The following is a 14,390-nucleotide window of genomic DNA, read 5'->3' as shown; positions in this document are numbered from 1 at the left end:
TTATAACTGTGTTGAAAACAATAGCAAGAAAGGAAAAACCACTTGGGTTCATTTAGCTTAACATCATCTTATATGAAACCCCATCTCTTAAAGCTCCACCACAGCTCCCTCTACCCTTGCTACTTAATTGTCTTAAAGTATTTGTTAATATTGAAATGTTGTCAGTCTCTTATAGTAACACATAAGTAGAAATGGCTCTAATTATATTTAGAAAATACTGTTTTTACATGTGTAGTCTACATTAATATGCCTTGCTATAATTAGTCTATCTTATTGGCATGTTTTGAAAAACTTCTTATTCTTTGATAAATGTTACTTTCAATTCCAAAAGGCACAATACAGTTTTGGTCTCTTTCTCTTATCTGAGTATGGAGTACATGTTTGTTAGAATAGTGAACAGTAAAATCATGCCATGAGAGCAATTAAACCAGTTAATTGAGTTGACATTAAAAAAAATCCTTTTGCTCTGCTGACTTATTGAAGAGCTGGATTTAATGCTGTTTCCTACTTAGTACATTTTCAGTGAATCAAAATAATGAATTTTAGGAGAGGCTAGTATGGAAAACAAGACCAATAGAGAACAAGTTAAGATGGAAAAAATATTTATGAAACTTGATTATTTAAAATATCTGATTTGATGGTTTTTTACAAAGCTCTCAGATGACAGATGACTGCTATTTGATGAAGATTAATTGCATTTACAGAGGGAGGACTTAGATATGTAAAACAAAAGACTGCCACACATCTAATTCCGTCAGGGGATCTGGAAGAGTAATTTGGGAAAGCTAGGAGAGATTAAGTAGGTTTGGACTTCAGCCAAAGACTTGAGATGGTTTTGAAAGAGTGAATAATAGAGCCGGGCACTGGTGGCTCATGCCTGTTATCCTAGCTACAGAGGAGGCTGAGATCTGAGGATCACAGGTTCAAAGCCAGCCCCGGCAGAAAAGTCTGAGACTCTTATCTCCAATTAACCACTAGAGAACCGGAAGTGGTGCTGTGACTAAAGCGGTAGAGCGCTTGCCTTGAGCTGAATAGCTGAGGGACAGTGCCCAGGCCCAGAGTTCAAGCCCCACGACTGACAAAAAAAAAAAAGAAAGAAAGAAAGAAAGAAAGAAAGAAAGAAAGAAAGAAAGAAAGAAAGAAAGAAAGAAAGGGAAGAAAGAAAGAAAGAGTGAATAGTAGTTGTGTAAGGCAGGGATTGCAAGAGGGGTAACTTTCCATGGGGAGTAAGGAACAAAATGAACTATCTCACATGGACTAGAAACACTAATCTTTTTAAAAATCAGCAATCTGGCTAAAACAGAATGCATTGGTGCAGCTATGCAGTTAGACTGGATGAGTGATGTTAACCGATATTCTCTAAAGGTCTATGAAGGTTAGGTTGTTGGAGCAGATGCTTTTGATGACTCTATTTCAGGTAATCCCTGTAAGAATATCAGGAAGTAAGTTCTAACATTTCTCTTTGGAAACAGGTAAGAGTTTGAGTAACATGACCAAAATTGTGCAAAAGACCTTCAGGGCTCAAATTTAGGTTTCAATCCACCACAAAGGCCGGGTACCTTTGCTGTCATAAAACGTGGGCTGTTTGGCAGAGTTGAACCAGCCAGGAGAAACAGCAGAGGACTTTTTAACTTTGGTTATGCAGGGCCAGGCTGATGACTGAGAATGGATGATTAGAAAAAGTTAGAAGATGAATCAGTAAGCATTGGTCAGTGAAAGTTAACGGATTGGGAGAATGATATTGTCAAAAAGAAAAAAAAGCTGAGATTGTTTAGATAAAGAGAAATATTGGATTATTTTTCATTATTATTTCATAATTTGTGTAAACTTTTGAACAAACATGAAAGCTCAGAGTCGAGATTTGAGAGTCACCTGCTTAGAGATAGTAGGGTAAACTTTCTAAGCGAAAGGAGGTGAGGACAAAGGATTCAGTAGAAGTTACAGGTTAAGAAGGAAGAACAGAAATGAAAAAGCAGAGGGTATGTTTTTGAATCACAGGAAAGGCTGTGGCTTGTCGAAAGTAGAACATCAAAGTACAGTACCAAGAACAGAGATGGCCAGGAGGTGGTGGCTGAGTATGCCACCACTGATGATCTTTGGAACATAACAGCTACTTTTCCCTTATGTTTGTCTTCCTAGTTATATATAGTTATATATTTTTATATACTGATAGTCTCACACACCTATTTGTGAAGGAACACTGAAGTCAGTGATTTACGGAAACACATCCTCCCTCATTGTTAGAGCCTGCTTTTGTTCCCTGACTTGTGATTTTCCTCCTTTGAGGCCTACTTTTCCTTTTACAGTAAGTTTCATTTGGTCTCTATGGATTGGAGTCCCAACTGTAAGGACTCAATTCAGACATATTGCTGCCCGATTCCTGCTGTTAACCATCTGGTTAAGAGTTTGAGGCAATCCATTTGTATTATTGAGAACCAATTATGTTCTATTTTCAACATGAAATGTTTTATTCATTCTTCTTAATAGCTTCATATCACTCCTGATTCATGGTGGTGTTTGTTGATTTAAAAAATATTTTTATAGTTGCAGATGATCTATTTTGACTGTATTAACTAGTGGTTGATTTCTTTTTCTTTTTCTTTTTTGTCAGTTGTGGGGCTTGAACTCAGGGCTGGGCGCTGTCCCTGAGCAATTTTCTCAAGGCTAGTGTTCTACCACTTTACGCCACAACTCTACTTCCAGTTTTCTCTTGGTTAACTTTCCTGCCCATGCTGGCTTTGAACCATGATCCTCAAATCTCAGCCTCCTGAGTAGCTAGGATTATAGATGTGAGCCACTATTGCCCAGCTTAGTGGTTAATTTTTAAGGCACATCAGTATTTTATGTACTGCTAAGGGAGGGAGTATTGTCAGTGAAACTGTGACATGCATATGTACATATGTAATATGTACTCTGCTTTGAGAACTCTTTCAGTATGAAAAAAATATCTTAGAATCACTATCACAGCAGCACTATCATGGATATGCAAATAAAAGAATATGTAGGTTCAAAAATCTCTTAAAATTACTGCAAAGACCCATTGCCCAGTTAAATTTCTGTGACACATGAATCAGCAGAAATGTAAATTTTCACTGGCTTTCCCTGATTCTCACCCTTCCTCAGTGAAGGGTTAAGGAACCTCTCCCAGCAGCAAGATCATTGCTCTCTTGTGCACTAGGTCAGGTTGCTTTCCTTGCAGATTTCTGTGCTTCCTTTTCAAGCCTTTCTGATTGTTTCAGTCTTTATCCAGTTGTTTCTATGGAAAATTTCTCAAGCTCTATGCAGCATTCTGTACTTTACAGAGTTCAGATTGACACAACATATATTATCTAAAATTGCCTGCCATTATTTTGTGTATGGTTTGCTTTTAACAGTTTTTTCTATGTAAGATTAATAACACTCATACTTTGCTAGAATGCATATAAAAATACTGAGCACATAACAGGCATTCACAAAAAGTTGTGAAGATATTTTTATTTTCTTAAACTTTGGTAACATAGATCACATTGCATGCATTCTAAATAATGGCTGTATAGAAAGCCTAATGTTCCCTGTTTCAAATTCAAGTCAAATCTGAGGAAACAGATGTATGTATGCTACATTACAACATGAGAAAAATAAAACACTATTAGACTTTCAAATATTTTTCCAAAATATGTTTCCCAACAGTAATTATAGAAACACTTAGTAAACACTTATATCTTTAAAACGATTCCCCAAAGCAACGGGATTTTCAAATTATTTTAAAAATCAGGGTTTTAGAGTGCCTTTGGCTTAAACAAATCCAAACGAGCTTTTTCCTTTCTCTCAAACTCCCTTGTAAATTTTCATTTGGACATAGTCTATTACTGGAATTAATTTGATTACATAATGTATGAAAAACAGCTTTTTCCCCTTTTCTAATTCAAACCAAAAGAAATTGGACCAAGGGGAAAATAATGGAAGTAATTAATTTCCAGCCAGAGCTGCAGTGTTCTGTATGGTGCAGCATCTGTTCCCATCCACTCACCTTGAATATCAGATCCGCAGTACAGTGCTATAGCAGACCCTATTCTACAGTCATTAGTGGAAAAACAAAATATGAGGCTGGATATTGTGTAAGCATGTGGATTAAAAGAGTTTGTACGTCATGTTGTGAGAAACTGTTAGTAAGATCCTCTTTAAATATCTAGTGGAGTAGTTGCTTTGTTCCTTCACCTTTCCTCCAGCCTTTTAGTTGTAAGCCTCACCTTGAGTTTTACCCTACACTCAGGAAAAGAAAGGGCAGAAAATCCACAGAAACGCACTCACGCAAGCCCCTTTGGTGGACTTGCCACACACGATCAGAGACTATGCCTATTGTAAACAACATTTAATCCTTTTGGCAGTATTTTCTCCTTATTTCTTAATAGATTTAAGCTGAATAATTGAATAGGGTGTTATCAGTTTTTTTTTGAGGCTGGTAGACATTATTAGTGAAATTAAGAAGGCAGGTAATAATGCAGCAGGAAAGGGCTAAGTAAGAAGGTAGTCACAGAAAATTCTATAGTGTATACATATGATAAAAATATGCTGATGACAGGGGGGATTCAGAAAAGTAGTAGCAATGGCTGGGGAAATTTTTATTGATATTTAGTATTTCTTCAAATATATTATCTGAAAGAAATATTCTTCTTGCTAGATACTCAAAAGCAACTCCCATTTTTTCAATATAGTTTGAAGTAAATAAATTATTCATCAAGAAGAACATGAAAGTAAACCCTAATTTGAAAGAGGGTGGTAGGGACAAGTAATATAGTAAACACAGACTTGAATTTGTACTCATAATGTGCTATTACTCTAATTTTAGGATTATTTTTCTACTCCTCTACAGGATGTCATTGGTACTTTGATGGAGATTGTATTCAATATGCAGATCACCCAGTAATGAGTCCATTTTCACAACATCATTTCTGCTGATCCGTGACTGTGGGGAGTTTTCGCATTTTCTGTGTCTTCTATTTCTCTTTTGTATGTTTTAAATTTTTCATTGTAGAGGTCTTTTACCTCTGTTAGGTTCATTTGTAGGTTTGGGGGTCTCTTCTCATGTGCAGGGGATGGGGGTGGTGACAAGCTCTTCTAAATGGTATTTATTTTATGATTTCTTTCTCAGCAAATGTATTTGCAATATAGAAAAGCTATTGATTTTTGTATTTTAATTTTGTATCTGGCTGCTTTGCTATATTTGTACAAGTCTAAGAGTCTTTGGTGGCATCTCTTAAGTATAGAATCAGACCATCTGCAAATAGAGATTATGTCTTTTCTTCCTATCTATATCCCTTTTATTTCTTTCTCTGGCCTGATTTCCCTATCCAAAATTTCAAATACAGTATTGAAGAAGAATACACTATATTGAATTAGCAACGATAGGAAATGCTTTAGTTTTCCCCATTCAGTGTGATACTGGCTATAGGTGTGTTATTCCTAGTTTTTATTATGGTTGAAGTATGATCCTTTTGAACCCAGTTTCTTCATAGCCTTTGTGTTGAAGGGATGTTGAGTGGTATCAAAGGCTTTTCTGCATTTATTTGAGATGATTATGTGATATTTGTCCTTTGTTATGTGCTATAATATAAGTATTGATTTGCATATGTTGGACTATTCTTGCATCTCTAGAATGAAAACAACTTGAGCATAGTATATGATCTTTATAAAGTATTTTTGAGTATGGTTTGCAAGTATTTCATTGAGAATTTTTGTATCAGTGTTCATCAGGAGTATTGGTGTATAGTTTTCTTTTCATGTTATTTTCCTATGAGGTTTCAGTATAATAGTAATTTTCTGGTTCATAGGATGGAATTGGAAGGATTTTCACCCTTTCTTTTTTTTATAGAATTGTTTGAGGAGTATAAGTACCCAGTGTTCTTTAAAGGTCTGGTAAAGTTCAGCAGTACATTTATACAGATCCAGGCTTTCCTTGTTGGAAGACTGTTTTCTATACTTCAGCTTCATTGCTTGTTAGGAACCATTGCAAAATAGCCTCCTTTTTTTTTTTTTTTTTTTTTTTTTTTTTGCCAGTTCTGGGGCTTGAACTCAGGGCCTGGGTGCTGTCCCTGAGCCTCTTTGTCTCTTTGTGCTCAAGTCTAGCGCTTTACTGCTTGAGCCATGGCACCACTTCCAGTTTTTTCTGAGTGGTTTATTGGAGATAAGAGTCTCATGGATTTTTCTGCCCAGGTTGGTTTTGAACCACGATCCTTAGCTCTCAGCTAGGATTACAGGTGTGAGCCACCTGTGCCCAGCTTGCAAAATATTCTTAAAAGTTAAATTTGCTTTCATTTGAGGTATATTTTTGATGATTTCATAGTATTATGCTGAATAGATATATTACCAGTTATTTAGTGATTCCCTTGCCTTAGTAGTGATAGCTTATTGGTAGAACACACAACAATGAAAGTCCAGTTGAAGTATTAAACTAAGAAACTAACATAGCACATTTTGTTTACTCTTGCACCTTATTAATAATGGATTCTTAATTTTTTAGCTTTTTCAGTGAATGTACCTTTTCTTTTTTAATTTTTTTCATTTTAAAAATATTTTTATTGTAAAGATACTGAACAGAGGGGTTACAGTTACATGAGTAACTTTGTTTTTCCCCTACCATCCCTTCCCTCCCCACCTCCCCGCAAGATGTAAAGTTCATTTTCATAGTGTCATGTACATCTCATTGTTACAATGGGTCAACCTGATCCTTATTTTAGCATTTTGTTATTTCCCTTCCCCTCCCCAAATTAGAAAAATGTATATACAAGATGCAGGGCACCAGAATCAAATACAGTGAAAACTGGGGTTATACCATGGGGGAAGAACATACAAAAAAAAAAAATCACACAGTACATCATAAGAATGTACCTTATTTCTATTGAGTTAGTTTGTAATGGGACATATTTATACATTGGCAGTGTATTTATCATTTCAGTCTGCCATAACAAAATGCCATAGACTTGTGGCTTACACAGGAACAGTTTCTTTCTCACAGTCTAGAGGCTGGGAGATCCAGTCTCTCTAGTGAAGGCTGTCTTCCTGGCTTCTTGGTGTGTCCTCACATGGCAAGTTCCTGCTTCATGAGGCCCCTCCCAGATGGATCCCCTTAGTCCCATCTCCAGCTACCATCTATCCAGGGATAGGGCTTCAAAATATGAATTTTGGAGGAATAAAATTCAATGTTGTAGCTGCCTAGGATGAAAATTGTTTTAGAAATGACTTGATTTTTTTTCACCTAAGTAGCAATTTAAAAAGTATAATCTAGAATAGTTCCATTTTACCTGGGGGAAAGATTATCTCAAAATCTTAATAGAAAAGTAAAAGTAGCTTATTCATCTTGAAGTATGTAGTTAAATTATGCATTACTAGCATAAAAATGAAATTGCTGAGATGATTAGTTCATATTGCATGAATGTTCACAGCTCCAGAAAAGTTGTAAATGTCTTATAATGTCTTTTAAATTACTTGATGAAAAGAAGCATAAGAGAGGTTTCTTTTCCTATTTGGAAAATAGTAACTAACTTTATGGATGAGCATTATGGTCACTTACTCTGAAGCTCTTCTAAAATTAGTCCCATTCCCTCCATAAATAAATGATAAAGCTAACAAGGGAGGCTTATCATATTTTAGTGCTTTATGCTTTTTTCAAAAATAGTTACATAACATCATTAAATTTTTGGTTATATAGCAACAATGTCACTAACATGAAATATGTAGAAACCCTGGTTAATATTTGAGGAACTTGAAGCTTGGAGAAATTGAGTTCTTGTAAGGTAAAAAAATCCAGTTTAGGCCAGTTCTGCTTCCTCAAGTCCTATCTTCTGTATTCAGAGTACAGAGGGATTTTCACAGTACCTTGCTCTGAGCTGTACCAATTTAAAAAGATGTTAACACAATAGCCTTTATAATTATCTTGGAGAATAAACATTTGGAAGATACTATAGTTAGGCTGAACTTGAAAATCCAAATATATTCCCATTCAAAAATAATAAAACTTAACAGTATACTTCAATTAGTCACTTAATATTTAATTTTTATTGTCCCCCTTTAGGTTTTTATAAATTTATTTAATGCTTCTTCCCTGAAAGAAACCAATGTGTAGTTGTTATGAATATATACTTATATTATATTATCTTTAGAATCACATATTTGGTCTTCTGAATGTATACACCATAGTGGGAAACCTGTGGATTGTATAAAAGCTAGAGCAACTTCAGGCCTTCTTTTTGGCTACCAATGTGGGTGAACATGCCCTGCTTATGTCTAGATTAGAATACTAGGCATTAGTAGTCTTTTCCACAGTCTCAACTTCACTGTTGTGGTGGGAGACTAGGTAATTAGGCAATTCCTAAACACTTGGACATTGACAAATGGACATTGGTGTTTATCAAAACAAGCAGCAGCCACGTTTGGCTCTCATTTGTCATTTACTGACCTCTGGATTAGAATTTAAAGTGAAATAAAGCTCCTCGATGTAACATGTTTCAATTATTCTTGTTACATAGGTGCTATTCTAACTCATTGCTTTAATTCCTATCTCTCTTCCATGTATTTGTTCATTTTTGGCAGTACTGGGATTTGAATTTAGGACCATGGCTAAGAGTATAGCAGGTGCTGTATCCTTCGATCCTTCCTCCAGCCCTTTTTGGCTTGAACTAATTTTTGGATTGGTTTTGGAACTGATCTCAATCTCCTCCTTATATCTTCCATTCAGCTGGGATTATGAGCATGTGCCATCATGCCAGACTTTTTATCATCTAGACTGGCCTTGAACCGCAGTCCTTCCAGCCTCCACCTGTGAACTGGGATTATAGGCACTGAGTCCCCTCTGTTTTCAACTTTTTGAGTACCACAGTACATTTGTATCTTTAATTTATTTTCTAGGCTATTATTTCATACATCTTTCCAGCCTTGTTAACAGTACCCCTCCAATATGATGAACCAAATATTTGTTGAGTTTTAGGAAAGAATGATGAGAAATGATGGATATTAAGAAATGTAGACTCCAGCCGGTGGTGGTTGTCGATGACATATTAAAGCAGGCAGGACCTGAACTGACTCTTCAAAGACTGGAGGGAAATTAAATAATGGAAATAGGAATTTTCCCATAAATCACTGACAAGGGGAAGCTTACATGTTGCTTCACTTCTCTTTTGATCCCCCAAATAAGAAATTCCACCATGGAATGATTCCTTTCAAATTCATTTTCCAGATCAAAGTACTAACGATGTGACTTTGTTCTCTCCTGGGAATCTCTTTGAATTCTGTTTTCTTACTGTGAGGTTATTAGTAAGGCAAAGTGAGAATGGGAACAGATGTGCTCTGGAGGGGATGGAGGTATGTAGTGCAGTGTATACCAGTTTGTTTTTATTCTAGGAAACCTGACAAATGTACTTACTCTAGCTAGCTAGCTTGCTTTTTCTTAACTCTGTTTGCAATGGGATAAAACATCATGTTTTTGCTACACTTGTCCTCAGTGCAACTCAATATACTTTACCTCTCACTCTTCACCAGAATGTGTGTGGAGCTTCTCCTTACCAACAGCCAATTATCTATTAGACACCAACTAACTACCCTGTAATTCATGTCGTATGACAACACTTGCCTAGAGATAATAGCAGATCTTATAAAAGTTGAAAATTCAGTCTCATGAAACTGTGCTCACTTCAGATGGCACTTGCAAGCAAGAGGTGATTACCTATATTCTCAACCAACTGGCTATAATATGTCTTGGATTCTCACAACCTCCTCCTTCGGTTCAATTACTCTACTAGGATGACTCACAAAACTCAGGGGAACACATTTGTCCATTACTTTAAGAAGATACTAGAAAGGATGCAGATGAAGAGGCAGGTGAAAGAGATGGTTAGGGCAAAGCATGCAAGAAGGCATGCAGAGCTTGTGTGTCTGCTTCCATGTATTCTATGGTGTGCTGGGCACACACCTTCCCAGTATCTCCATGTGCTCAGTAGCCCGGTAACTTTCTAAATTGTTTGCTTGGGTTTTTATGAAGGCTTTATTATGTAGTTATGATTGATTAAATTCTTGGCCATTGCTGGTCAACTGGCCTTCAGCCTTTTCTCTCCTCTTTGGAGGTTAGGAAGGAGGTTGCGATGAGGATATGTCATTGTTGATTTATTCCTCTGGCATCCAGCCCTAGTCCTGAAGCAACCTACCAAAGTTACCTTATTAGAGCCAAAGTTTCTCCTGTCATCTAGAAAATTCCAAGGGAATCAGGAAGTCTGTGTCAGATAATTAGGAGCTCTTTGTCAAGAACCAAGAGCAGAGACCAAATATATGTCCTTTTATTTTAAAATATCACAGAAATGTTGAATCTTTCCTAGCCGTTGACTGTATAGGCTGGTATGACTGTGGGATAGGAATAGCAAGCCACCCAATTTTTTTAGGTGATAAACTACCATCAAGCTTAAATATATAGATGAAAAGAGTTTTCCAGAGGGTCTGTGTAGGGATACCATTTGGAATTTGGAACTAGGGTACTTAGTAGTTTGAATAAGCACCTACTGTGTGCACATATTTTCCTGTGGACTTTTCAGGAGGATGAACGCAGGCACAGGTCCAAGCCTTAGGTGACAGTCATGGATATTGCAGCGTTTCTCCATGGAGATGTGAAGAAGACATCCGAAAAATGAATAGGAAGAGAGAATGTGAGGGTACAGGCAATACGTTGTTGTGTGTAATTATGAGTGGAGAAATCTCAGTGGAATCAACAAAATACACAATCTCAAGTGAAAATAAAACCTGCCTTAAGCACTCTCTAGTTCTAGCAATGGGGCTTTCATAAAGGCTGAGGGAAAATAAGTCACCAGGTAAAAACATAGCATTTAATACATGAAGGATAAAAAGTGTGAATTGTATTTTGACAGGAAACTTGTAGAAACTAGTGTTCTGGAAAACCATAGTACACTAAGCAGTCCAAGTTAGGTTTGAATTCCTTAAATGGAACTTGACTTTTTTTTGTGTATATGCAGGTACTGGGCTTGAACTAATGGTCTGAGTGCTGTCCCTGAGCTTTTTGGCACAAAGTTCGTGCCTTACCACTTGAAGCACAACTCCATTTCCAGCTCTTAAAATATGTGTGTGTGTGTGTGTGTGTGTGTGTGTGTGTGTGTGTGTGTGTGTGTGTGTGTGTGTGTGTGTGTGTGTGTGTGTGTGTGTGTGTGTGTGTGTGTGTGTGTGTGTGTGTGTGTGTGTGTGTGTGTGTGTGTATGTATATATAGTCATTCATTGGGCTTGAACTCAGGGTCTGGGTGCTGTCCCTGAGCTCTTTTGAGCCACAGCATCTCTTCCATTTTTTGGTGATTAATTTTTTCAGCCCAGACTAGCTTTGAACCTAGATCCTCAGAGCTCAGCCTCCTGAGTAGCTAGGATTATAGGCGTGAGCCACCAGTGCCCAGCTCTTTTTTTTGTTTGTTTTTTGTTTTGTTTTCTTTCGTTTTGTTTTGGTTGTTGTTAATCAAAGATAGGAGTCTCATTGCCTGGGTGCTGGTGGCTCACACCCGTAATCCTATCTACTCAAGGAGGCTGAGATCTGCAGATCACAGTTCAAAGCCAGCCTGGGCAGGAAAGTCTATGAGACTCCAATAAACCAATCAGAAAACCTGAAGTGGCAATGTGGCTCAAGTGGTAGAGCATTTGCCTTGAGCTGAAGAGCTGAGGGACAGTGCCCAAGCCCAGAGTTCAAGCCCCACAACCGACAAAAACAAAAAAACAAAAAAAAAAACAAGAGTCTTATGGACTTTCTGTCCAGGCTGGCTTCCTCAGATGTCAGCCACTCCTCAGTAGTTAGTATTATAGGTGTGTCAGAGACCAGTGCCTGGCTTGGAACTTGACTTCTTAAAGTAGCAAAGAAATTTCCATTCCTTTCTTTGTTTAGAAATTAGCAGATTTTCATTACTATAAATAAAATAGTTCTAAAAAAAAGAAAAACAAACCATAGGAGAATAAGGAAATTTCTTTTTAATATATATTTGTCTCCTTTCAACCCTTCCATATAGTATTTCTTTTTCTTCTTTTTATTATCTTCGTAGGTATACAGAGGAGTTGCAATTTAACAAAGCAGTTTATGAATACAATGCATCTTGATCAGTGTCACCCCTTTCAACATTCCCACCAGTCTCTCCCTCCTCGCACCTTCCCTCAGTCTTCTTAATTTTGTAGGATATATATATATATATATATATTTCTTCATTCCTCTATTTCTTTCCCCTTGACAACATCCTACCCCTTTTAAGTACCTGCTTCCTGATGTTTATTTGGTTGAACTTTGAGTTTGCCTTTCTAAGAAAATACCCTATTTCAGTTCTCCCTTGTATCTACTATATTTCAGTTAATATATTTGTCTACACTTGCATACCCACCCAACTGTACACCCAACATACTTACAAGTGTATAAGCTACGTCTAGTTTCCACACTTAACATAATTTTTTGGGTTTATTTCCATTTCTTTCCAAATGGTCTAATATCATTCTGATGGATGCGTGAAATTCTATCATGTACATATACCACATTTTCTTCATTAATCCATTGAGGGGCATTCAACACTTTTAAATATTTAAAAAGGACATAAACAGATAAAAGAGTTTTTTTGTGGGAAACATTTGGAGCCCAGTGCTTCCTCTAATGTAAAAGCACCTCTTATCTTTACAATACTAAAGCATGGAAATTTTTTTTTTGGTTCTTTCCAATGGTAACTTAGAATGATCCCTAGGAAGATCGCCTTTCTCTTTAGCTAAGTGGCTTCCTTTGTCCCTTTTTCCTATTTTACTTGAGACACATCATTCTTAATTTTGAGTACTTTCTGTGTTTTGAGACATGGCCTCCAATTATCTATGTAGCCACTAGATTCAAACTCTCAGTCCTCTTACCCAGTCTCCGACTGAGATTGCAGGAATGTGCCACTATGCTCAGCTAATTTTGAATACTTTAGAATCAGAATTGAAAAGTTTGTGCTAAAATAGTAATTTGCTAAGTAAATCAGTGAGTGTGGAATAATTTTCAGTATTTAATATTTACCATAACTAGTACTAATATATATGGAAAAGTAGCAACCCAAAGGGAAAAAAATAGCTTAAGTTGTAAAAGAATGTGGTTTGTTCAGTTCTTCTCCCTCCTTCAAACCAATACAGGTAATATATGCCTTGAACACCAAAAATGATGAGCATGAATCTGCAATTCAAGCCCTCAAAGATGCTCATGAAGAAGAAATCCAACAAATTCTTGCAGAAACAAGAGAAAAAATACTACAGTATAAAAGCAAAGTAACAGAGGAGTCAGACCTTAAGAGAAAGATTCAAGTTCTAGAAGCATCCTTGGAAGATCACATTAAAATGAAACAGCAAGCTCTGACAGAATTTGAAGCCTATAAGCAGAGAGTGGAGGACATGCAGCTGTGTGCAGAAGCCCAGCATGTCCAGCGCATAGTGACCATGTCTAGAGAGGTAGAGGAGATCAGAAGAAAGTTTGAGGAAAGGTTGCAGAGCTTTGGACAGCTCCAAATACAGTTTGAAAAAGATAAACGATTGGCTTTGGAAGATTTACAAACTGCTCACCAAAGAGAGATACAAGAGCTGCTGAAGTCACAGCAGGATCACAGTGCCTCCATAAGCAAAAGCCAGGAGAAGGCCGAGGAGCTGCACCGGATGGAGTTGGAGGCTTTAAACAGAACTCTAGAGGAGCTCAGACTTGAAAAGAAAAAAATCATTGAGGATTATGAAGACAAGTTGAATAAAGCTCAGTCCTTTTATGAAAGGGAGCTTGATACTTTGAAAAGGTCACAGCTTTTTACAGCTGAAAGCCTGAAGGCTAGCAAAGAGAAGGAAGCCGATCTTCGCAAAGAATTTCAGGGACAAGAAGCAATCTTACGAAAAACCATAGGAAAACTAAAGACTGAGTTGCAGATGGTGCAGGATGAAGCAGGCAGTCTTCTCGATAAATGCCAGAAGCTGCAGCTGGCGCTTGCGACAGCAGAGAGCAATGTGCAGGTGAGTGAAGAGTAGACCTTTCAACTCCTGCCTTCCCTCAGAGTGATTCCCTTGCCACTTGCCCTGTGGCTTCCTTGCAGCTTTCTCTTGCTGCAACCTGGCTGGCCTCATTTTCACCACTTAAATTGTTTGGCTTTTTTTTGTTTTTTGGTTGTTGTTTTTTTTTTTACCTTTTTATGAGGAAAACTCCACAAGGGATCATTTTTATTATCCTGTAGCAATTCTATCAGAATTGCAGATATCAAGGGCCCAAAAATATAACAAAAACCTGATAATTTATGAAAGGCTTTTAGCTAAACAACTTGCTTATATTTTGTTAAGTGGGTTAGGAGACTTAAAATATTAGTGTTGAATCATTGTTGTTTTTTCCTGTTCTCTTTTTTCTT

The 14,390-nt window shown here is 37.0% G+C and overlaps 1 protein-coding gene across 11 annotated transcripts in view; it reads left to right on the top strand.

Moving 5' to 3' along the window:
* The window catches only part of Fam184a (family with sequence similarity 184 member A), an 89,251-nt gene that overhangs the window by 22,595 nt on the left and 52,266 nt on the right, over nucleotides 1–14,390 (top strand). For all 11 annotated transcript variants that reach the window (XM_070015338.1, XM_070015333.1, XM_070015339.1 and 8 more), the window contains exon 2: nucleotides 13,150–14,004. In XM_070015338.1, the coding sequence (XP_069871439.1) occupies nucleotides 13,150–14,004 (855 nt within the window). The remainder of the gene's footprint in view (nucleotides 1–13,149; nucleotides 14,005–14,390) is intronic.

Source organism: Dipodomys merriami, unplaced genomic scaffold (assembly GCF_024711535.1).
Source record: "Dipodomys merriami isolate MVZ:Mamm:240054 unplaced genomic scaffold, mDipMer1.0.p SCAF_112, whole genome shotgun sequence".
Lineage (NCBI taxonomy): Eukaryota > Metazoa > Chordata > Mammalia > Rodentia > Heteromyidae > Dipodomys > Dipodomys merriami.
This window is presented reverse-complemented; position numbering and strand designations above follow the sequence as displayed.